The sequence below is a fragment of the Puma concolor genome, chromosome C2 (genome assembly GCF_028749965.1).
Source record: "Puma concolor isolate L17-30 chromosome C2, mPumCon1.1.hap2, whole genome shotgun sequence".
Classification (NCBI taxonomy): Eukaryota; Metazoa; Chordata; class Mammalia; order Carnivora; family Felidae; genus Puma; species Puma concolor.
In genome coordinates, this window is record NC_141675.1 from 101,337,691 (window position 1) to 101,362,983 (window position 25,293).

Consider the following 25,293-nt stretch of genomic DNA (forward strand, 5'->3'; position numbering starts at 1 on the left):
CCTCCTTCAGTAACAATGACATAGTTCCTTTAAAGCACTATTCAGATTATTTAGATAACAGAAGTGAATCAGCATCCTCTTCATATTAAACCTGGGTATTCCTGAAGGCAGTTACTAAATCACTCCCAGGTCTGCTGAGACCAGATCAAACAAGAAAGAGGCTGCCCAAACGGCACACACCCACGTGAGTGTGCATGCGTGTGCGCACACACATCTGACCTTTTTATGACATTGTATGACGTACACATACATTGTGTTATGTCATGATTTTAGTTTTTAAGTTTTTTAAATCTTTTTTTTTAATGTTTATTTTTGAGACACAGAAAGAGAGACAGAAGGCAAACAAACAGGGGAGGGGCAGAGAGAGAGAGGGAGGCACAGAATCCGAAGCAGGCTCCAGGCCTGCCGAGCTGTCAGCACAGAGCCCTACATGGGGCTCATGACCCCAGACGAGATCATGACCCCAGCCAAAGTGAAACGCTTAGCCAACTGAGCCACCCAGGGACGCCTCCTTTTTTTTTTTTTTTTAAGAAATTAATTTTAACCGATTTTTATTGCTCTGACATTTAGTGTTGTAGTGCTGTCATTTGTATTTGTGATGTATTTGATGTTACAATGTCTTTGTTGTATGTACTTCTTTCTAACATGTATTTAAATACTGTAGCCCTCATCCCTTAACCTATCTTGCAGAGAAAATGATTCAGGCTATTTATTTACTTATTTATTTATTTAAATTAAGTAATCTCTACACCCAACACGGGGCCCCAACTCAGGACCTTGAAACCAAGAATTGCACGCTCCATCAACTGAGCCAGCCGGGCGCCCCCATGTCTCTCATTTAAACAACACGACGACACAGGAAGGAAGTAGGAGTCCTATTTTATGGAAGAAGTCAAGACTAACCAAAAATAAGTGACATTCCCGATGTTACCCTGCATTTCTCTGAAGGCCGCTTTTTCTCAATGTATCATGCCACCTGGAACACTGACAGTGAGGGTTCAAGGGGAACCAGACGGTCTTATGTGCAGCAAACGCCAAGGGCTCCTGAGAACATACATCGATTTATCCCCCCAGTCTTGTCATCTTACTGTTTCTTCACATTAAAAATAAATAGATGTCAACTAAGAGATAATAAATATCTAGAGTAATCAGTGTAATTTTCTAGCGGAAGAATATATTCCAATGTAGCCCTCCACAAGAAGGTTACGTGGGAGTTTTCACTGTGTTCCATCGCTCCAAAGTAAAATAGACTTATATGCACTCCCCAATCTCCAAAGCCTCTCCACGGAGAAAGGAAGTAAGTCTCTTTGCACACCAGGTTCCACTGACACAGAATTGCACACAAGTCTACACCTGAGCCCAGACTGACCAAGAGGCATTACTGATATTATCCAGCTTGACAAGTGGGGTAAAGCAGGGCAGTTCCACAAACACCGTGAGCTCTTTTGCTCAACAAATGGACAAAAATTAAAAACTGCTGGGGCACCTGGGTGGCTCAGTAGGTTGGGCGTCCAACTTCGGCTCAGGTCATGATCTCGCGGTCCGTGGGTTCGAGCCCCGCGTCGGACTCTGTGCTGACAGCTCAGAGCCTGGAGCCTGTTTCAGATTCTGTGTCTCCCTCTCTCTCTGACCTTCCCCCATTCATGCTCTGTCCCTCTCTGTCTCAAAAATGAATAAACGTTAAAAAGAATTAAAAAAAAAAACCCTGCTAAGTATGCTATTTCCTTCTGTGTCCTGTATTCTCTGTTCCCACTGCCCAACCCACGCCTTTGCTTTGGGAACTTTTACCAAATAAGGGGAGAAAGTCTCCTGATTTGGACCTGCTGTGTTAAAATATTTCTCTAGTCAGTGACAGCGACAGGATGCAGGACGTGCTTTATCCTTATCACTTCTCACTCGCCAGTGGTTCTATACATACAACTCAACCCATCTCCCACTGGCACTGGGAACTTCCGTGGTTAGATGCTTGCCACAGAAGCAGGGAAGAGGGATTCATCTCTGGGGAACCCCACCTATTCCCTAGGTGACAGGAGGAGGTGAATTTACACGGCCCACAGTATATTGCTTATGTGGGATGCATCTAAACTGGTGGGTGCTAGGCTGATGGCATCGGTTATATAACAATTCAAAACCCCACTCCACATTTTTCTTCTAATATTCCATAGCAAAATGCATTCGTTGAAAATCAAAAAGAAGGAAAACAGAAAGGTAAATACTCAATTCAGTGATTGTTATGAAACAGGGAAGCTGAGGAAACCCAGGAAAGGAGGGGGTGCTGAATTTACTTAATGGAGGGGCACATGATTCCTTTTAATGCTGCCTGGGTCACTTTCTATTTGAGTAACCTCTGGCAAATGGCTTGCCCCCAGTTCTATTGCCTTATCCATAAAATGTGACCAGAGTCTCTTTCCTATATCAGCGGTATGTTTTAAGAGCAAATAAAAATGTGTGTGCCCTAAACAAATGCAGGTGACATATTATAAGCCTCAATACTCCTTTTTGCTATTTCTTATTTCACCACACCTTCTTCCCCCACAGTCTGTAAGCTCTGAGACAACAAGGACTTTACCTTGTTACTAAGTGTTCCCTATGGTTACATGCCTGAAACTGACATTCAATGAATATTTGTTTATTCTTGGGAGAAGAATCAGAGGAACTTTAAGTTGGAGCGGGAGTTAATCCTGCTCAGGTAAATGAGACCTTAAAAACTCAGCCGAGGGGCATCTCGGTGGCTCAGTCGGTGGAGCTTCGGACTTCGACTCAGGTCATGATCTCACGGTTCGTGGGTTCAAGCCCCGTATCAGGCTCTGTGTTGACAGCTCAGAGCCTGGAGCCTGCTTCGGATTCTGTGTGTGTCTCTCTCTGCCCATCCCCCACTCAGGCTCAGAAAAGAAAAGAAAAAAGTCAGCTTGAAAGTGAGTTTGCAAAAGGGATTGATTGCTCTTCAGTTACATCTGGAAGTTGGACCAGGCACTAAGAAGGATGGAGAATAATAGAAATCAACTCTTGTGTATTAAAGGGTTTATCGTTTTACCATGACTTGAGTCAATATTTTTGTCACTTAGGTCATTCTTCCCAGTTGTTTACAATAAATTCAAAGCTATTTGACAGGTGCCTTTTTTTTTTTTTTAAATTTTTTAATGTTTACTTATTTTTGAGAGAGAGAGAGAGAGAGACAGAGCATGAACAGGGGAGGGTCAGAGAGAGGCAGACACAGAATCTGAAGCAGGCTCCAGGCTCTCAGCTGTCAGCACAGAACCTGCTGCCGGGCTTGAACTTACAAACTGAGATCATGACCTGAGCCAAAGTGTGATGCTTAACCGACTGAGCCACCCAGGAGCCCCCAATAATTTTTTTTTTACATGATTTCCATTTGCAGAAATATGCAATCACACAATTTTAGGTAGCTGTTCAAAGTGGTCCAAGAAAGGAACAGCTTTATTTAACCTCATGCTGAAGAGGACCAACCTTGACCTCTGGGAAATGGTGTCACCCACCAAGTCTATCCCTAATATTTCCTGTCTTCCCTCTCCCATTCTCCACTCCCCCAGGGGCATGCTTTTTGCCTTATAAAGAATTCTTTTTATTTAGCATTTCTAACTCTCAACCCCTAGGGAAACAATCTGATATTCTAATTTACATTCTGACTAGAACAATGTTTGAGGATCTTCACTGTAGGGCTTATGGCTTATTATGGAATCACATTTATTTCACCTGAAAAGAATTTCAAACATTTGACAGAGCTTTTGGGAATGGTGCCTTTCCTGTTCTGGATGTCATAAAAAAGATCCATCTGCTCTTCGGAGAGATGGAAGAGACAGATTTGCAGTCTCTCCTGTTCCTTACCCAAGTTGCGAGAGGCACTTGAGGTACTGAGATTCTGCTGCCCTGATGAGGCATTAAGAATCTGGTGGTGAGCGAGTCCAGAACCTTTGGGTTTTAGTTGTTTTGGAAATGTTTGCAACAATGATAAAAAAAATAAGTTAAGGATGTATGCCATTAGGACACTGAGACTAAGTACACATTTGGGTGTAATAAAATTATTAAAACTATTTAACTCTGGGGCGCCTGGGTGGCTCAGTTGGTGGAGCTTTGGACTTCGGCTCAGGTCATGGTCTCTTGGTTCGGGAGTTCGAGCCCCGCATCGGGCTCTGTGCTGACGGCTCAGAGCCTGGAGCCTGCTTTGGATTCTGTGTCTCCCTCTCTCTCTGCCCCTCCCCCGCTCATGCTCTGTGTGTCTCTCTCTCTATATCAAAAATAAATAAACATTAAAATTTTTAAAAAAATATTGAACTCTTTGGGGCACCTGGGTGGCTCAGTTGGTTAAGCATCCGATTCTTGGTTTCAGCTCAGGTCACGACCTCATGGTTAACGAGATGGAGCCCCATGCCTGCTTTGTTCTCCATAGCACTATGTAACATACTATATACATTTTTGTCACCTGTCTCCCCTTACTGTATGGTAAGCTTCATGTTGGATATCACGGATCCCAGTCTCCAGAATACTGCCTGACACATAGTAGGCAGTTAATAATAACATGTTGAATGAATGCAAACCATAAACTGCTTGCCACTTACATCCACTTGCTGTGCCTCACAAAAATGATTTTATACATATACGCTGAAAGAGCCTTCCATGAAAGGCTTCATGACCTTCCATGAGACACTAAAGTTGGAGAAAGAAAAACAGTTATAGACTAAAATTTTAAAGACAAAAAAAAAAAAAAAGATTGAACTCTCTGTTAAGGACCAGAGATGTATATATTTCATATACATTTACATCTTGGTTTGCTTATACAACTGAAATATACATTGCCTAATTAAATTTATTATTTCTTTATTATTCTTACTATAATGCTGATAGTGAAAGAAGTAAAAAGTGGTGAGTTCTACCAAGGTAAAAAGAAAAAAGAAACAGAAAGAAATATTGTTTGATCTCGTAACAATGTCTTTGCATTTAAAAAATTTTTTAATGTTTATTTTTGAGGGAGATAAAGACAGAGTGTGAGTGGGGGAGGGGCAGAGAGAGGGGGAGACATAGAATCCAAAGCAGGCTCCAGGGTCTGAGCTGTCAGCACAGAGCCCACCGAGGGGCTCAAACCCACAGATTGTGAAATCATGACCTGAGCTGAAGTCCAATTCTTAACCAACAGAGCCACGGAGGAGCCCCTGTCTTTGCCGGGGGGATTTTTGATACAAACAAACAAAACAACAACTGGAAAAATAAGCCCATCCCAAAGAACAGTTAATTTATAGGCAGAGGGTTGAAATTACAAGGAACTTTCATGTTCTAGGTAACATATTTGCTTAGGGTTTAAGTGTTATAAAATTAACTAATATTCTTTTTGTAGTAAAAAGTTAATGGGGCGCCTGGGTGGTCCAGTCGGTTGGGTGTCCAACTTCGGCTCAGGTCATGATCTCACTGCTGGTGAGTTTGAGCCCTGCGTCAGGCTCTGTGCTGACAGCTCAGAGCCTGGAGGCTGCTTTAGATTCTGTCTCCCTTTCTGCCCATCCCTGGCTTGCACTCTGTCTCTCTCTCTGTCTCTCAAAAATAAATAAACATTAAAAAAAATTTTTTTAATGAATTAAATGTAAAAATAAACTGTTACTAAACATAAGATAACAATATTTTTCTCAAATAGTGGTAAAACTAGGTTACCTGAAATTTCCAGGTACACTTGCATTTCGGAGGATAGTAGCTTGGGTAATATGGACTTGAAATTTTCCCTTCAAAGCCAGTGATTTCTTTGACCAATACTGTGTTTTCACATTCTGAAAAAAAATATCCATTAACAGACAACGATTTGCAGTCGTGGGATTATGGGAAATGCGCTGAATTCATTTCTTTAACTACAAATGCACACTCTTTGATCAACAAGCTTAGATATTTTTTTAAATTTAAGCTAATTTTTCAAAAAAGAAATAGTACCATACAGAGGTATAGCTAAACTTCTTGTTCAAATTCTGTATTTGTTTTCAGATCATGTATTTTGACTACAGATCTATTACTCTCCTTAAAAACATACTTTAAATATATTTTTTAAAGCTTCTGAGCATATTTGTTTAAATGAGTGTATATTTGTTGTTTAGGAAATATGCCCAGTTTACATAACATGTTGTCCTGTTTATATAAAACAATCTGCATGTTTATTCATACTGCATGGTCATCCTTCTCCTAAAATGTAATGTCCTTGAGAGTATTGGTTTTTGTCTATTTTGTTTGCTACTCTCCCTTACACCTGGAATCATCCCTGGCATATAGTACATGCTCAGTTTGTTCACAATGTTTGTTCACAAATTCCACTGCAATATTTCTGAGATAATCATATTTTTAATCTTTGGAGCTGGAGACAATTTTCAACCCAACAACATCTCAAATCGCCAGTTCGATTTTGTTTAACAAATCAGTTTTACATTTAGTTTTGTAATAATTTGACGGAGAAAACCTATCAAAACAAGCCACTACCTCAAAATGTAGACGGACCTGTGAAGCCATGACCATGTAACTTAAGCCAAATCCACTGCCCTCCTCACCTACATCTGTCATTCTGATCCTTTTGTCCTCGATGTTCATAGAGAAGTTACCAGGACACCACTTGTAAGACCTGACCAGCTACAAGGCAACAAACATTACAAAAAGACTAGAGTTTCAGTGAAGGCTCTTTTTATTTAGTCTTGTTTTGTTTTACTTCGTCAACCCACATCAAAAAGAGAAGAATGAAAGGGAGCTGGGTCACTTTTTGCTCACTACCTGACCTAGGAAAATCATTGAATCTCCGGGTGTTACTTCACACGCATCTTCTTCTAGGATGGCATTCCCATGCATTGCTATTAAGGAGGATTCACGATAGACAGTCCCCCACCCCACGCCCACTAGGTACTGAGCTGTTATCACTCAGCTCCGAACCCACCCCTTTCTACTCTGTTCCCGTGACGCTGTAGCGGGGACTCTGCAAACGGCTTCTCTCCTTTGCCACCTGGCTTCCAACTAGGCTCTGTCAATAGGGGGCGCTACAGGCAGACTAGAAGCCTGGAGGAGGAAGAATAGGGTTTCCCGTGTGTTTCGTTTCCTCTTCCTGGGAGTGTCATGCCCCCGCAACGATGGCTCTTCCCACCCCCTCATGCAGCTCTGCTTTGGCCCCGTAGCTGAGTCGAACCCTGTTAGCAGTTTTCCCAACCTCCACTTCATTGCACCTCCCTCAAGGATACCGGCCTCGGCTGTCGACTGTCCGGTACCCGCTCCTCGACGGTCTGGACCCCCTCCTCGACCCCGCGAATACCTGCCTCTGAACTCAAGAGACCCCAACACCAGCCTGGCACTCCATTCCTCAGAAGTCTGAATTTCAGGCCACAGACCCCTCCTCCACACTGTAAATTGTCATCATTCTGGCCGCTTTCCCTTGTCCCCCCAGACCTACGGGTGGTGGTTGCTTCCTGCGTGTACTGCCTACATAATTCCTTACAGTTTTCTTTTCACCTTTTGAGTTAGCTAGCTAACACCTTTATCCTGAGTTAGCGGTTCTTCACATTAAATTCTCTGTTTAAATACTATTATCTCTCTCTCCTCTGACGGGACCCTGAGTCAGGGTCCCTGACTCATATAACTAGTATTACAACACAACCTCAGGAGAGATAAGACTGGAGTATCATACCAGATAGTTTTCAAGGTGACTTTTTTCAATTAGCAAAGACTTACTTTGTTCTGGAATGACCTCAAAAAACGCCCGGATTCCTGATAGCCTCCGTATCTGAGGAGACTTAAATGCCACCAGCATGAGATTATTTGTGGAAACAAAGGACATTATTGTTCTTGTGGGTTCACAAATTCTGAAACCGGATAACAGAACAAAAGTACATGAATAGTAGGTTATTGAGGAGTGAGCCTCCCTCCACCACTAATCCCACACGTTTCCTGGGCCATCTACACAGTTCTTGTTAGGCAGACTCGGCCAGTCAGAGCTTCGTCAATTAGTGGCCACAGGGCATGATGGAGGGGAGCCGATAAAGGTATGGAAACTTTTGTCTAGTAACTACCAAAGAATTTTCCTGATGGCTGTCACAGGACCCTCCTTGAGAACAAACAAGGCATAAACAGCCATTTAAATGGCTGCAGTCATGAGCTCTGTTCTAAGGAAAACCGGACTGAGAACTCAACTCCGTCACTTAACTGGCTGAAAGATTCTCCAGCAACTAATCTTCATAAATGCCAGGTCCCCTATGGTGAAACGGTGGTAATGACTATAGAATACCCCGCATAGCCTTTCGGTAAGGATTAAATGAGATAATAGCAAAGTATGTCTGGAAGGGTGAAAAGAAGCAGTAGCAATGACTGAGGAATGGGAGCCAGTGACAAACTTACTTGTCACTGTGTACCATTTACGCTGTTGAAATTTTTAACATGCAAAATACAAATTCCAAAATACAAACTCATACATACATACATATATACATAAAACACTGCTCTATACCTACCTAGGCACTATTAAAATAATAATTCATGTGCTTTTTTACCACAGTAAAAACAGCGCATTGTGAATAAAGTATAACTATCATTATTAAGATATTAAGCACTCCAAAAGATGTCTGCTAGTAAATAAAAAAATATTAGCATATGTGTATGTACATATGTGTGCAATTACATATCTACATATGAACGAAAATATTTGCAAAAACATAACAGGCATTTGTTCTGGGTAATGAGATTGTGAAATATTGACATTGTTTTCTCTGATTGACCTCACTTTCACAGTGAACATTGTGTTCTCTTTCTAATAAGGGAGAAAATTTTTGTTTTACTCATGGTATGCAATCCTCATAGAGTATTTAATTCTCACACTCTAATGAGAGCGATTGCATAAAAGTAAAATTAAACAAAAAAATTATATTTCAGAAATATTTCAAGAAGTGGCTGAAGTTCCTGCTACACTGATTTTCACTCTGGTAGGCTAACAAGTAAAAAGCAAGCATTGTGTCTGACAGGCTCTGGCTAATACAGGGGATGCTAAGTAAGGCGTGGGTCCGTCTTTGACCTCATGTGCGCACGCAAAAGTTTTTTCTTTTGTTTGTTTCTAAGGGAAACATGATACTGCCAAAGGTAGACCCTGTAAAACAGTTTTTTCCCTCGCCGACCTGAGTACCTATACAAGACGGTGCTCCGGAGTGGCATGAGGGAGTCGTAAATGGTCAGGGAGTCGGTGACACAATTGTCAGCTTCAATCTGGACGGACTCTATCGAGAGACGAATCAGGTAGCCCACCACGGCCACCAGCTTGAAGTGGCACATCAGCCTCCCTGAGGTTGCAGAAATCTCCAGAGGGTAGCGGAGAGACAGATGATCTGCATAGAAGTACTGAGAGCAGCCTTTGTCTGTGGAGACAGCACTTTGTTTTGTTCCGTTTTAGAAATGACTTTTCTAGACATCTTTAAAGAGTGAGGAGCAAAGAGTTCCTCTGGAGGACATCTGCTGTTTTTGCCAGCCCAGAGTCCGCTCCCCCTTCTTCTGGTAATAGCACCAGGATTTTACTTTGAGAAACTGTCTACACCCTGATTGTGTGGTTTGGTTGGGGTTAAACTCACTTCTATGTCCAGAGATGGGCGCATGACCCAGACTGGCCAATCAGAGTAAAGGAAGCTGGTGCATGAATGGGCTTGCCAGCCAATCTGAGACAGTAAATTCGGCACCAGGACTTCTGCAAAAACTGTTGGGAAAGTTATTGGGGGGGGGGTGGGGGGAAGAGGGCTTGTTCTACCATTGCTGCTACTAATATATTATAAGCTTGGATCTATTGATGCCATTTAGGACACTGCATTAGAAGAATACATTTGATGAAGCTTCAGCAGGGAAAAGCAGAGATGTGGAGTCCTGAGGAGATTTTATTTTAGAACCTGGCCCCAAACAGGCCTGAAGCCAGCACATTCTCCACCTCTGTCCCAGTTAGAAGAGCCAATGAAGTTTCTTCAGTGCTTAAGCCAGTTTGAGTGTATTTCTATCACTGGTAATTGAAAGAAGACTAACAAATACCACCATTTGAAAAAGAAAACTATAGCCAAAAAGGATACTAATTTGGAGGCAGTGTAAGAGAAGCTATGTGTCATAATTTACCAGCTCCTATGGTTGAAGAGTAATCTGACCGAAGCCCAGCTGCATTGAAAAAACACACGGAAAAGAAACTGTCAGTTCCAGTATATCATTTTGTTAGAATTATCCTCAGTAAAAATGATTTTCAGTCCTGGGGCACCTGGGTGGCTCAGTCGGTTGAGCGACCAACTTTGGCTCAGGTCATGATCTCACAGGTTGTGAATTCGAGCCCCGCATGGGGCTCTGTGCTGACAGCTCAGAGCCTGGAGTCTGCTTCGGATTCCGTCTCCCGCTCTCTCTGCCCCTCCCCCACTCATGCTCTCTGTCTGTCTCTCTCTGTCTCAGGAATAAATAAACATAGTATATATATATATATATATATATGATTTTTTATGATATATATTTATATATATATATGATATATATATATATAGATATATATAGATATAGATATAGATATAGATATATATATATATAAATGATTTTCAGTCCTTAAAAGCAATTCATCATATCTGGGATTTGCTTTAAAATAATCCAGTGAGGGTAGGGGAAGTTGTTTATGTATTTTGAGAGCAAGGGGGATGGCCATGAGTTGATAGTTGTTGAAGCCGAGTAAAGGGTATATTTATATTTTTATTTTATATATAATGTTATATATATATATAGAGAGAGAGAGAGAGAGAATTTAAATCAAGAGAGAAAGTTGCATAATTTGGGAGTCACACAATTAATTAACTAAAGTATTTTACTGGGCCAATCAAATGATGACATTCACGTTCTGGCAGGGCTATTCAACAGGTCATTGTGGAACATTGGGCAGCATTACATAAATAACATAGGTGCAGTTCTGTCTGGACGAGGGAAAAGACAAGATAAACCTCAGCAAAATTCTTTTTTCTCCAAGACTTGGAGCCTTAGTTTGGAGATTCATGAAATTGAATTAAATATAGGGAAGGGTACACTTTAATAAATTCAGTTTCATATATATTTTGAAATTTTGAGTATTCTATTGTCCAATCGTTGTATTTAGTAACTTCCTGGATCAGTGTCCTCAGCTAACCCTGTTTTACTGGGATTGTGGAAGAGAATACTTCATTATAATATTGACTATGTTAATGGAAATATCAGGAGTGCTATAGGAAGGAATGCATAAAGGGGAATTACCCAACAATCACCATTTAGTACCACAGAGTCCATATCTACAGCCAGGCCCTGCAAGCTCCCCACAGAGGTTCGGTTTATGATACTTGTCTGGATGGAGTCCTTCAAAATGGCAGCCACACAGTCCTCACAGAAGATATGGCCCTTGGCATGTGGCATGACAAACACAATCCAAAAGTGGACAAGGAGGCCACCTTTGTTGTTGCTGCTACAGTAAAAAAAAAAAAAAAAAAAAAAAAAAGGATATTTAGGTATCTCTTTTAGGACTTTCATAGAAAATCACCCAACTGATAGAGTCAAGGGGAGGCCAGTAAGGATATCCTTCAACTTCTAAAATTCGTTCTTTAAGAAGTCATTGATTCCTACTGAGGGGATTGGTAAGAGAAAGCATAATAGGTGTGTGTCTTCCTGTGTTGGGTTCACATCTAAAACCATTCGTGTATAGTTGCATCTCCATGGAGAATATACTATTTTTATGAATACCAACCAGTATTCACTATTATTACAAATAAAAACAATTATAGTTTTTGATACTTCACCATGTACAAACACATTGCTAAATTCTGCTTTATCCCACTAAATCTTATGAGCAAGGTCCTATTACTCCAGTTTTACAGATAAGGAAATCAAGATCAACTATAACTCAAAATCATATAGCTAGTAAGTAGTAAATCCAGGAATCGAGCCCAACTTGGTATTTAGCCAAACTCTGGAGCAAGAGCTTCTGAGTACACAAGTATTGTCATGTTTTATGAAAAACAAACCTTAAGTGTTCTACAGTAAATAACGTGGGAAATAGAAAGTAAACAAATAGCTTTACTCCAGGCTTCTTAGTGCCTTTGGTATGTCAAAGTGGATTGTGCCTCTCTGCAGGTGGGGGCAGGTGGGATACAGTACATAAAACATAATTTAAAAAAGAAGTTTTAGTAAAATAATTAAAAATTAATACAGTAAATTTTAATAAAAATTATTTGAGTTTGAGATCCCTTTTTTCTTAGAAAATCTCTAATGACCAGTTTTTTACTTAACATATTTTGAGAAAGACTAGACTGTGTTTTATTTTTACCCCACCCGATGGTAGCCATGTTTGTGGCCGTCTTGCCCAGTGGTATTAAGACCGGGAGAGGCGGGGTGCCCAGGATCCCAGCTATGGGGAGAGGGGCAGGCTTTGGTAGATGAAGAGAAAAACTCAGCATGACAGCAGGGCAGAGTGGAGTCAGCAGTTGTGCTAAAAGAGTATTAACGCAAAGCCGCCCCCAAGAACTTACTTGAGAATGGTAAGATCGTAGCTTTTGCCTTTTCACAGCAGTAAACAGAAATCCCAAAGCAAGGGACATACATTACCTGACATCTGCAACAACAGACTGCTTGTAAAATTTAGAGAAGGCAGATGTTGTATAAACCAGGTTTACCTGAAAATGAAAAACCGAGGTGTCTGAAGTCTGTCAAATTTGGCTTTCACTCACAGCACCTAGCACCCTGTAGGTCCAAGCCCTGACAGCCAGCAAGGAAAAGAGCTGGATTCTAACGGAAGGCTAAAATCTTGGGTTGCTGCCATTCTGCTATCTGTGAAGAATAATCAGTTACCTATATCCATTCTTTGCTGTCTTTAGACACCCTGATCAAGCTTAACTTCTGTATTCTGCCTACTCCAAAGGTTAATTTTTTCCATAATTAATAAATCAAACTCCTTTAAGTACATTTAGAAAGGATTTGATCCAACCTCTTTTCTAACAATGCACAGCATGGAAAATTTATATTCTTAAGGGCACATTGCTCTAGTAGCCACTAGGGGGCAGGTGGCGCCCACGGCCAGGTTCACCACCCCACCCCACCCCCCTCCAACTCTGCAGTCTCTAGGGAAACACCCAGCTCTTTTAAAAGGCGCCATCGTTGGGTCTAAAGGAAAGCTACTTCAATTTACCTTCTTTGCCCTTTCTTAGCTTTCTAAAGCCAAGCTGAGTCTCTGCCAAATCTCCTCCTATATTCCCCTTCCTTCCTAAATGGCAAAATCACCCATCTAATTGCGAAGTTTAAAGTCACCATGCAACACAGAATACATTACCTAAACCTGCCGAGCACTCAGGTTTTTCTCTTTCTCTTCTTCCTTTCTTTCTCTCTTTTCTTTCTTTCTTTCTTTCTTTCTTTCTTTCTTTCTTTCTTTCTTTCTTTCTTTCTTTCTTTCTTTCTTTCTTTCTTTCTTTCTTTCCTTCCCTCCTGCCTGCCTGCCTTCTTTCCCTCTATGACAGTAAAAAATAGGGTAAAATAGGCAGAGAGGGAAAGGATAGGACCTGAGGTCCTGGGTGGGGAAAAACACATATTTTAGAACAATGCTGGGAGTGTCTGACCACAGCAAACCCCCTCAGGCATAAGGTTCCTCGTAACAATGTAACAGAGACCACCTACTCCCCCCAGATTTCTCTCAGGAATTTGACAAAAGACCTGACTAAAAATGAGTAGACCATAAAACCTATGACCCACAAGGAATGATGTGGCCTTAGACCATCCCTCATACAATGGAAACAAACCAATCAGGAATGGACAACCCAGCACCTAGAGTTATCCAGCCAATAAAGGTAAAACTTGAGAAGGAACAAGGGGGAAGGGAAGGAGGGGAGGGAGGGACCAGAACCTTCTAAAACAAGGACAGCTTGCCTATTGTCCGCAGGCAATTCACTTTCCAGTGTCCCCTCTCTGCAGAGAGAGCTTTCATACTACTCTTCGTAATCTTATACTCTAATAAACTTTTGCCTGCTGCTCACTTTGTGTCCGTCTCTTCATTCTTTGAAGCAGTGAGACAACGAATCCCAGTTATTGGGGTAAAAAATCCTGCAACACTTCTTTCCTTCCTTCCTTCCTTCCTTCCTTCCTTCCTTCCTTCCTTCCTTCCTTCCTTCTCTCTCTCTCTCTCTCTGTAAAGTGATCAGAGTGCTTACCAAGAATCTTTGGGGTAATTTGAGGAATAATTGATACAATTTAAAGGTAAAGTATTTATCCACATACCCCGTATATAGAAGGCCTTCTTCAGTAGATAAGGGCTACTGTGCCCACTGTTGTCTTTGCTTGCTCTCCCACAACCCTTCCCCACTCTACACCACAGCGTGCCTGTCAAGGCAGTATGGGCCCACCGTGTAGGCCACCCTCTCCATTACTGTGCAGATACAAATTGGCAGAAGCTTTCTAGTTTGTAATATGTACCAAGAGCCATGAATAGATCTTTTTATTTTAGGAGATCTGCTAAGGAAGTAATCACAGATCGACACAATCCATGTTGCAGTTCTGTATGGCATTATTCAGAGTAACAAAAATGGAGGACAAATATCCAATAAGAGGGGATTGGCTAACTTGGTAGCTATTAAACTTGTGTTTTTTTAAGAATATTTACTTACATAGAAACATGCAACCTAGTGTTAAGAGGAAAAAAATCTACTATAAAACTATCTGCAAATATTCCAATATCATGCTCTCCTTTATGTCTACGTGGCCCAGAATAAAAAGGGGTTCTATCTCGGGAGATGATGTTAAAGAAAATTTTAACATTCCTTTTCATAATTTTCTGAATTTAAAAAATGTTAGTGGTTAAATACGTATTAGTTCTATAATGAGAAAGCTTTTTTGTTTTTTAAGTAAAGAGATTCCACTGCGTTGAGGTTGAGATAGATGTGTACAGCTCACAAAATTAATCAGCATGCGTAACTTTAGTTCTGGGAGGCATCTTAAAGATCACCTGATGTAATTCCTTTATTTTACAGATGGGAAACCCTAGAGCTCAGAGAGCCACTTGTTTTTACGCTCAGCGATAAATAATATAAATAAGTTACCAAATAAATTAGCAACTGTCAAATAAGCAATTATAGCCAAGATGAGCTAAATCCCAAGTTTGCCTCTGACTTCTTCCATCCACCCTGCTCACCTGTGACACTTGTGAGCCCTCCACCCCGGCCCCTCATCCCCTGCCCCACTCCCCCAGGCCTCCCACACCAACCTCCCCACCCCCCCTCAGCTCACCACTTGCTGCACAGTCCGTGCCACGGACAGAAATTCCCTGGACTCCTTCTGTCGATATTCAGGAAGAAACTCAATGTTGGTAATGCGAAACATCCCAACAAAGTAAAAAGCATCTTTGCTTTCTGTCTTACCTGTAAGACAGGAGAGAAAGCGAGTAGAGGGCTTTCCCCTCTGTGTGGCAATGAGGCATTGTCTGATCTGTGTCAGTATCAGGCCCCTAAAATGTTTTATTAGGCGCCTACTTACGTGACTGCTTCACAACCTGTGAAGCTCTAAATGTAGTTAATAACGTCACTTCCATCAGCAGTAAGTCACCATATCTCCTAGGATAGTCTGTTCTCTCCTGGCAAATGCTTATGAGACAGATTCAAAGATTAAAGGTCTGCGTCTTTGACTTTATACTTGCTCTAGAGTCACTACCAGGCCAAAAAAAGTGTATGCAGTTTTCATGGATCCTTAGTCTGTAGAAGGTAAGGAGGTAAGAAATGGATACTGTCAAGCTCTGAGGTGAAGTGAGCATAGCGGGACAAGTGGGAAGGGCCCCCCAGCTGACCTTCACTGAGCTCCCGGGGGCTCATCCCTATCTGACTTGTGTAGCTGCTACACAGGGTGCTGGGCTGGTCTTCAGCTCTGTGCAATGCATGAGAATTGATCCTTCCTGTGAACCACAAAGCAGGGTTCTCAGCCCAGCATCGGGTCACTCCTGCTCAAATGCATTGCCCAGTGTGGACAGTGGGTTTGGGCATCCAGCCTGCCCAGAACGATTGACAATGCGGGAAGAACACTATTGTATCGGAGTTGCTTTAGAGAGACCGAGAATAGCCTGGGGGATGGCGGGGGTGGGGGGGGGGAGTGAGGGGCTCTTCTTTCTGCCTTTTCTTTTTGTTACCAAGGTCTTCCTCCTAGTTGGTACCATCCCCCAGGCTCCCATGGCCATGGTACATTTCTCTCCTGTGACACATGTCCCCACTGTGTCATAACTTCTGTCCTTTAAGAGTAACAGTAACTTCTTTTTGTCCCTCCGCCCCTTATGTAGCTTTGAAGCTCAATAAATGTTTGTGGGAAGGAAAAGAGAGAGGAAGGGTGGAAGAGGAAGAAAGGGAGAGGATACTGTCTCCTAGAACAATGCCCAGCACATGGAAACGTTACATAAGCGATGACTGAATTAGGAAGAAGGTGCGCCTTTGTGAGTAATCGGAAGCCACCTCCCTGGGAGCCATCCAAGGCCACATTAGCCCCATGCAGTGGAGCGAGGCTGTGGGGATGTGGAGAAGGGGCCCAGGGGCAAAAGGCCTGAGCGGATGTCCTAGATTTGTTCTTTCAAGGTATGTGACCTTGGATGGATCACCTTGACTCGCTAGCCTCACATAGAAAGCAATAACTGTTTTCATGCCTGATTTGAACAAGGAAGTGTTTCGTAGATTTTTGTTGTTGTTGTTGCAGACTCATTAAAATTTGAGTGAAAGCCAGGCTTTCTATATATATAGAAGCTCGCACATTCTTCTTATAATGGTGTTATCCAGACTCAAGCATCAGGAGAACAACAATACAAGCAAGATCAATTTAGCCTCGAACTAGATTACATTTACCAAACTCTTTAGCACAGCCCAACATACAACACCCTGCATGGTCACAGCACTGTTGTTTGTTGAACAATTTTCATTTGTTTATACCAGTTTCTCATTCCTCAGACTGGTCTGTCTTCCTGAGATGTACTTCTCTGATTTTTAACACAGCCGCCAAAGTGCTTCTACAGAGTGACATTCCAGAACTTTATACAAAAATGCTAAGGCAATGTGAGTGTATAGATTGAGGGCCAGCAGAGAACTGATGGGAAATGAGTTGGTTCGTTGTGGGTTGGGGTCGTGTGTGTTTTGTGTTTGTCTTGATTGCCCATTGACTCGACTTCCTTCACTAGTCTTTAAGCTCCTAGAAGACAGAGATTCTCTCTTCTCTCCCACTGTGTTTCCATGCCTATCACAGGACCCAGCTCACAGCGGGCACGCTCAAGATACGAGAGAAATGAATTTTGAATAACCAGTTCATAAAGCCTTCTCTGGACTCTATTCCCAGGCAGGTCAGATGCCTCTTTTCTGTGACTGCAAAGTAATTGCTTAAGCATAAAACAAAACAAAACGAAAAACAACCAATTCAATTCACACCCCCTCTGCAGCACTGAACTGTGGGTTTTCTGAAAGTAGAAAATGCATCTGTGAGCTTTGTTTGCATCTGTGAGCTTTTTGAAGGTAGGAGATATATCTTGCATTGATGTCTTGATGCAATGATATTGATTGATGCAATTGATATGATTGATGCAATGATACGTCTTGCATTGATGTCTTGATGTCTTACATTGTGCCACGCAAATCATAAGTAATTGATTTGTATATATGTAAGTGATCTGAACTATATTCAATACAATATCGATTAATTCTTTACCTGTAAAACTTGCTTCACAACTCAAGTTTTAATATCCTTGAGGGTACACATATCTTGTATCAAACATATTAACATGTATGGGGTTGGAAGCTTAGCGTAAGTCAACATGTGCTGCAGTTACCGCAGGGATAAGTACTCTTTAAGTAACAGCTTAGTTACAACTCCTGTCCAAGAGGACCAATCAGCTGGACAAGAACATAACCTATATGATCAACAGAAACCTAAAAACAGTGGAGTGAAACACGCATGAGGAAAAGGATGCTCTGGGAGCTGGGAATGTGAGGTTGCCTAGAAACAAGCAGTGGGTGGAATGAGGAAATGAAACAACTTAGAATTCCATTCATTTCTTAAAGCTAAACACGCATTCCATTTCTGAACTAGTCCAAAGCTCCCGAGCATCCTTCTCAGCTCTTGTCCTCCTACCCACCACCTCTGCTCCTCTGCTCCTCTGCTCTCCTGTGGGAAGCAAGCAGTGGTAACAAACGTAAAAGTGGGAGAGACAATGCTGCTTTCTTCCACCTTAAAACCTCAACAGTTTTGGGAGTGGCTATGGGCCTGGGAACTTGGGAAATTCTATCAGACATACCCAGGGGTACATTGGGTCTGCACCACGGACACTGGCCCCACAGGACAAACCCTAACCCCAAAGGAACATAGGATTTCACTCACTGATGTAGAGCCACAGAAGCGTCCAGGCTGTGACTGCTAGGATGAATAGAAATACTGTGAAGATAATGATTTTGTTCTGGACATTCCAGAAGGGAGCTTTCTTCTTGGGTTGCTTCTTCGGTTTGGCTTTGCCGATGGGTTTTTGAGGTCGAGGTGCTCGTCTACCTGGCAACTTCCCTTGGGCACTGACCACCTGAACTGAGATATTGGATATCTTTAAAAAAAAGAGAGAGAGACAGAGACAGAGACAGAGAGAGATGTTAGTTTAGAGCCCATTTGGAACCACCCAGTCAGGAGAATATTTGTGCTAAAAGGCCACATATATCAGTCAAATCATTTATGTAAGTGTAATAAATTGACTCACATTAAATAGTGCAGTTAAGATCAGAAAAATCAGACATTACATGAATTTCATTGAAGCAGTTCCCAGATCCTCTCAACTCTCCAGTTGTGCTAAGTAGATGCTGTAGAGAATGGGCCTGAATGTCATGGTGGGTAGACCAGAGGGCCCAAAGGTCAGGAGGTTAGGATTCTATGAGGGTCATTTCATGTGTACACAGCTCAGCTGTGAGAGTATGTGTGTTTCACATGTTTGTATTACATTGCTTTTGTCCCACCATCAATTTCCTCTGGCTGAGGCAGGAAAATAAGAACATAAGTCACTTCCTGATAGAAACAAATTGATTTCTTACCTAGGGGCTTCCTGACTGGGTGTTAGAAAGAAAAAGTTAAGGATCATGTTGCTGTGGTTCGTGCAGGGCTGTGCGATAGAAACCAGTTCCTTCCATGCATTGCACTTTTACCATAGTCAATGAACGGACCAGGGACTCGGTCTCTCAAAGGCAAATGAAAGAATTATTTGAAAATAAAGAATGAAATAGGGCTCCTGGGTGTCGTAGTTGGATAAGCATTTGACTCTTGATTTCGGTTCAGGGCACGATCTCAGAACAGGTCATGATCTCCCAGTTCTTGAGATGGAAACCGAGTGGGGTGCTGACAGCATTGAGCTCGCTTAGGATTCTCTCCCTCTCTCTCTGGCTCTCCCCTGGCTCGAGTGTGCTCTCTCTCTCTCTCTCAAAATAAATGAATAAACTTAAAAAAATAAAGAATGAAATAGAGGACTCGGAAAATTATTGGTATTAGGTGATGTGCAAAGTGTTATGTGCGAGAGGAAAAAATGCATTATTCAACTGTTCGCCTCCTCTTTTTTATTTCTCCACTACCCTCTGTCATCTGATGCTGTGAATTCTTTAATAATGTATGCAAGAGTTTAGCTTCTTTGAAGGACAGATTTATACATGTCAGGTAACTAAACTCCAGTGATGAAATAATTTTTAACCACACATTCTTTTAAAGGCAATGACCTAGAACACCAATTCCAAAGAAATCATTTCTTTTTCGAGTTTTCTGAAGAGCTCTCATTCTCTCTTACTCTCCTTCACTCTTCCCTTCAAAGTTCATGCCTTCCAGTCTTTAACCCTACCAATTAATGGGATAATATGTAGCCAAGTACATTCTGAATTATTCATGGCCCCCTCATTCTTTTTACCAAACACCCTTGTCAACCCCTGGAGTGAAATGTAGCTTATATCCCTCCTGGTGAAATTGAACTAGACCAGACCTCATTGGATGTGATGTCCTGCAGGCATGAAGATGGTGTTTCTAAAGAGAAAAATATTCTATTGCAGTATGAGTTGACTATGTCCCACTACTTTCAAATATTCCACCAAAGAAGTACAAAAGGGAGACACAGAAATGCCAGCACATGTAGAGCTGACAAGGCCAAGGTTGGGTCTTTAAGCGCAGGAGCACATTATAGGCAGTCTCAGTTAGCACTGATTAAATTTTAAAATGGAATTTGTGTAGAGATCAGTACAATTTCCCTGGAGTTTTAGAAAAACAGTTGCAAATCAATTGCCAAGTCCAGCACTTTGAAAGGAGCTCACATTGGTAAAATCCATTAAGTACTATAAGAAGATAAAGTATGTTTTGCTCTCTTTATTTTTACAAAGTAACATGGTCTCATTTTACTAACAAGGTCAGCAAAAATGGCATTCAAGTAAGAGAGAAGGCTTCCCACACCGTACTTACATTCACATCGGCAGGTTTGGATGAAACATCAGTGTTTTCTTTATCCATGGTTAGATTTTCTACGTGTGAGCATCCAGAGGTGTCTCAAAGCCAGTTTCCATCCCCTTACATTCTCACATAAGAATTGGTAGCTGCGTTCAAGCTAGCTTTCAGAGGGAAGGAATCAATTTACCTCTACCGGGTTCAGTTCAGAAACTGAAGCTGCCTCATTGCTATATAGGGAGTGTTAAAGGGACCTGGCAGTCAGCTGGGCACCCCAACCCACAAATTTCTTAATGTAACTGTACAAGTCAGGCCCTCAGAACCGAGCCTCAAGGCAAGGTTGCCTCACAAGGACACAGTCCAACAATCTGAAGATATTTACAAGTCATTAAAATGTTGCCTCCTGGCTATAAAATAAATAACAGAGATGAAAAGTTAAATCAGGTTGAACAAAATTGGGGGGGGGAATGCCTGGGTGGCTCAGTCGGTTGAGCATCTGACTTTGGCTCAGCTCATAATCCCAAGGTTGTGGGATCGAGCCCAGTGTCGATTCTCTTGCTGTCTCCCTCTGCCCCTCTCTCCCACTGGCACACACACACACACACTGTCTCTCTCTAAAATAAAAATTAAAAGAAAAGAAAAGAAAAATTTCTAATTTACATCTTCCAAAGAATACTAAGATTGTTAATTTGCATCTTCTAAAGAATACGAAGAAATCTAACTTATAACCCTCAGCTCAGCTTCTTCGAAATCTTACCATTCCTATTTCTCTTGCTCAGATTCAAGATGGTTCCAGAAGCCTGACTTTCCAATTCTGCTCTTGACTGTACAGCTACAGGCTCTGAAAATCCCCATTCAAGAGGAATTTTTCCTTTTTTCTCCCCCAGCTGGCAGTCCTCAGTAAACCTGGGCGTTTTCGGTTGAAAATCCTCTCACTGCTGTCCCCCATTCTTGTATGCCAACCTGAATTAGGTTCAAGGGCGGGAAGAGGAGGGGAGTCGTGAGGGACATTGTCCTCAGCATACAGGAAGGAAAAGGCTAGGCTGGCTCACGTATTACACAGTCCGTCCCTGTGACACGGGCAGGTTTTCCCATGAGCACTGGGCATTAATGGAAAGCTGACCAGTGGCCACTTAGAGGAGAAGCACTGCTCCAGACACAAACTCTGCTGTCACTCAAGGGCTGTTCATAACAAAACACATGAGAAACCGCCTGTTGAAAGTGGTCAAAGATTAGTCAGAGATAAAGACAGAATGACAGACAATGTCATGTTGTACAAATTCACTCCCTGGGTCTGCAATGTATTAATAACCCTTTTCATATGACTAATAATGCTTTGTAATGGTAAGACTGGGAAATCTAAAATTAGAGCTTGCTTTAATTGCCTCTCTTTTCTGTTTTATTTCCCTTATTTCTAGAACGATTCATTTCACCAGTATAAGTAAGCTGCATGTCCTGGGCAGTGGCCACTGACAAAGATTCTTTCCCTGAGAGTCAGCCCTAAGACAGGCTCCTCTGAGCCCTCTTTTTGATTAGGCCCCACCCTTGGGCCCTGACCTTGGCCTGCCTAGCCCGATGGTAGCAAGGATCCTGATGTCAATTGAGTGAGGATGGCCCCCACCTTGATATCTGGTCATCCTTGATACCTGATCAAGCTCCTCATCCCCCACCCTTGATGTATAAGTCCTTGGCCTGCCTCTAGGCAAGGATCTCCCTACCCTTGATGTCTTCTCTTAGTGATTTTCCACCCACTGGCCCCCTTACTCTGTTCATTGGCCATAAATCACCAGCTCTCTGTGTTGTATTTGGAATTGAGCTAAGTTCCATTCTGAAGTCTCTTTCCCCTATTGCAACAGTACTGCATAAAATCTGTCTTTACAACCTTTCACTAGCATCCAGATGTTTCTCTTTGTCATCACCATGAGTGGAAAGGGGTGGCCAGTCACAGGAGTCTGCACTGTATGTACAGAATTTTAAGACAAACAGAAAGCCAGCTACGGTCTGATTTTTAATTTTTTTTTAAAGTTTATTTATTTCTTTTGATAGAGAGAGAGGGAGAGCATGAATAGCGGAGGATTAGAGAGAGGGAGAGACAGAATCCCAAACAGGTTTTGCACTGTCAGTGCAGAGCCCGACACAGGGCTTGAACCCACAGAACATGAGATCACGACCCGCGCTGAGATCAAAAGTTGGATGCTCAACCAACTGAGTAACCCAGGCGACCCTAAAGTCTGCTTTTATATTATTACCAAATACCAGCAAATTCTAAACAATGTCTAAATAATAAAATACTCCTCCCTGAAAAAAAGTTTTGATTGGTATAAGTTTGAAACAATTGCCACCATTTACAAATGAGATTATATGTATGTATATATATATATATATATATATATATATATATATGTGTAGGCTTCAAATGAGCACGCTTTTATTCTCATCTTTCAATAAATAATGAAAGTCATGTAGAAGTTAATTGAGAGAACTCCCATTCGTATAGTTGGTCTCAAACCCAGGAGGACTCTGTGACACATGCTTATTTCAGGAGTAAGGAGTAAGTTTCTAATAGTCTGGAATCATTTAAACTTACTTGCAGAATCTTGGGTCTCTAACAAACTGTGGAGCTACATATTCCTGCATTTAAACAGAAGATTTAATGTGGGCAATAGGGGCGCCTGGGTGGCTCAGTCGGTTAAGCGTCCGACTTCGGCTTAGGTCATGATCTCACAGTCCGTGAGTTTGAGCCCCGCGTCGGGCTCTGTGCTGACAGCTCAGAGCCTGGAGCCTGTTTCAGTCTGTGTCTCCCTCTCTCTCTGACCCTCCCCCATTTATGCTCTGTCTCTCCCTGTCTCAAAAATAAATAAAATGTTAAAAAAAAATTTTTTTTTAAATAAAAAAAATGTGGGCAATAATAGCACCATGATAGAGATCAAGGAACAGAACTTCAATTATTTAATTTTTGATAGTCCATGCGACCATTTGGAGTTAATTTACACTGTCAATTTAAAACCGGTATACAGGATGTCAATAGTAAAGTGTAATATTTTTCATATGGTATCTTTATGCAATATTTATCTTGTTTATTTTTTACTAGCATAATTGTACAAAGTTGTGTAAAAATTTTCACTTTTTTTCTAGCTATTATTATTATTCATTTTATTTTGTGATCATTACTGAAACGGTTTTCATTGCATAAAAGAAGAGGTTGTGAAAAAATAATCCATTCTAGATAGATATATGATAAAGCAAATATAACAAATGTTAATGGTAGAATCTAGGTGTGGGTATACGTATTTACACTATAGAATTTTTTCAACTGTATGTTTGAAATTTTTCCTGATAAAATGTTAAGGGGCTATGGAATTATCATTTCTGGGAGTCAAATACTCTGGATAAACCATTGGTTTTGGAAGACAAGGGCAAAGAAAGCTGGGATGCAAAATAAAGTCTTGGTGGCCAAGCATTCAGCCATCTCCTTATTGCCTTTATTGGCATGGAAGTTCTGGAACAGAGCCCCTCCCTTCAATTCCAGAACACACGATCAAAGACGATCACAATGGCCAGATATAGATTGGTGCTTCTTATCATACGCAGTTTGAAAGACAGTGAAGATGTTTCTCTTCCTTTCTCAGGAACAAAAGTCCCTGTCCTGTCCGCCGGCTGGCTAAGTAGACAAGTATGCAATGACCTGTATTGAAGGAGAAATACCTCTCCATTGGATTCAGCAGAGGTCACTGGGAGCACATGACTCACCCACACATCAATTCAACACACAAAAACGCCTTTGTTTATTTTTTAATATTTACTTATTTTTGAGAGAGAGAGAGAGAGAGAGAGAGTGAGAGTGGGGGATGGGCAGAGAGAGAGACACACACAGAATCTGAAGCAGGCTCCAGGCTTCGAGCTGTCAACACAGACCCTGACGCGGGGCTCGAGCTCACGAACCGTGAGGTCATGATCTGAGCCAAAGTCGGACATGTAACCAACTGAGCCATCCAGATGCCCCACAAAACATCTTTATTTAATTTAATTTAAGCATGCAGGAGGGGAGGGCAGAGAGAGAGGTGGGGAGAGCATCCCAAATGGGCTCGGTGCTATCAGCACAGGAGTCCACCTCATGAATCATAAGATCATGACCTGAGCCAAAACCAAGAGTCTGACGCTTAACTGACTGAGCCACCCAGGTGCCCACACAAAAACATTTTAAGGTCTCAACCTTCCATTGAATGGCAAGCCTGGCGCATCTGAAGGTCTAGAGGTAGGGGCAAGTCACCCACCTAACCTGAGCAAGGTTCTGAAGGCATAGAAGGCACTTAGCAGGTGCCATTTCCATCCTTGTCCACCGAGAGGAAGGGCCAGCTTCCCAGCAACTGATAAAGTTCACGTCTACTACTTAGGACCCACTTCTGTCTGTCATGATGAATGGATGGCCACGTGCAAAGTTGCCGTCTGATCACCACTCACCACCAAGCTCTCTGCAGACGGGGAGTGAAGCCTGAGGAATCACAAGGTGGTACAGGAGGCTAGAAGCCAGCCAGCCACTTAACCTTATCACCCTTAATGCACTGTAATAAAATGACATGGCAGTGATCCTGGCTTCCCTTTCCCTGCTGATTCACATAGACCACAGTCCTAATCCTCTTTGTCACATCACATGCATCTTTTAAAAAAAAATGAAGCAATAGTGGCTCATCTTAGAGAACCTCTATATCTAGACAATTGAAATATCTGCCAAATTGGTTTCTTTCCTCTGGGCTCATCCCTCATGTGCACATCACTACTAACTAAATTTTCCTAAAATAACTCTTTAATATCACCTCCATCCTGACAATGACAGTCCAGTCTCCTTTTCAGTGCCCCAGGCTGACA

General features: G+C 41.9%; 1 protein-coding gene across 1 annotated transcript in view; it reads right to left on the reverse strand.

The window, feature by feature from the left end:
* Positions 1 to 20,645, reverse strand: part of TMPRSS7 (transmembrane serine protease 7) — a 40,923-nt gene extending 20,278 nt beyond the window's left edge. Inside the window, exons 1-9 of the mRNA XM_086675460.1 lie at positions 20,446 to 20,645; positions 18,355 to 18,568; positions 15,247 to 15,377; positions 12,583 to 12,650; positions 11,253 to 11,446; positions 10,102 to 10,140; positions 9,137 to 9,365; positions 7,696 to 7,826; positions 5,659 to 5,771 (exon numbers count right to left, since the gene is read on the reverse strand). Coding sequence (XP_086531586.1) covers positions 5,659 to 5,771; positions 7,696 to 7,826; positions 9,137 to 9,365; positions 10,102 to 10,140; positions 11,253 to 11,446; positions 12,583 to 12,650; positions 15,247 to 15,377; positions 18,355 to 18,568; positions 20,446 to 20,493 — 1,167 coding nt within the window. The 5' untranslated portion in view covers positions 20,494 to 20,645. The remainder of the gene's footprint in view (positions 1 to 5,658; positions 5,772 to 7,695; positions 7,827 to 9,136; positions 9,366 to 10,101; positions 10,141 to 11,252; positions 11,447 to 12,582; positions 12,651 to 15,246; positions 15,378 to 18,354; positions 18,569 to 20,445) is intronic.
* Between the last annotated feature and the right edge of the window lie 4,648 nt (positions 20,646 to 25,293).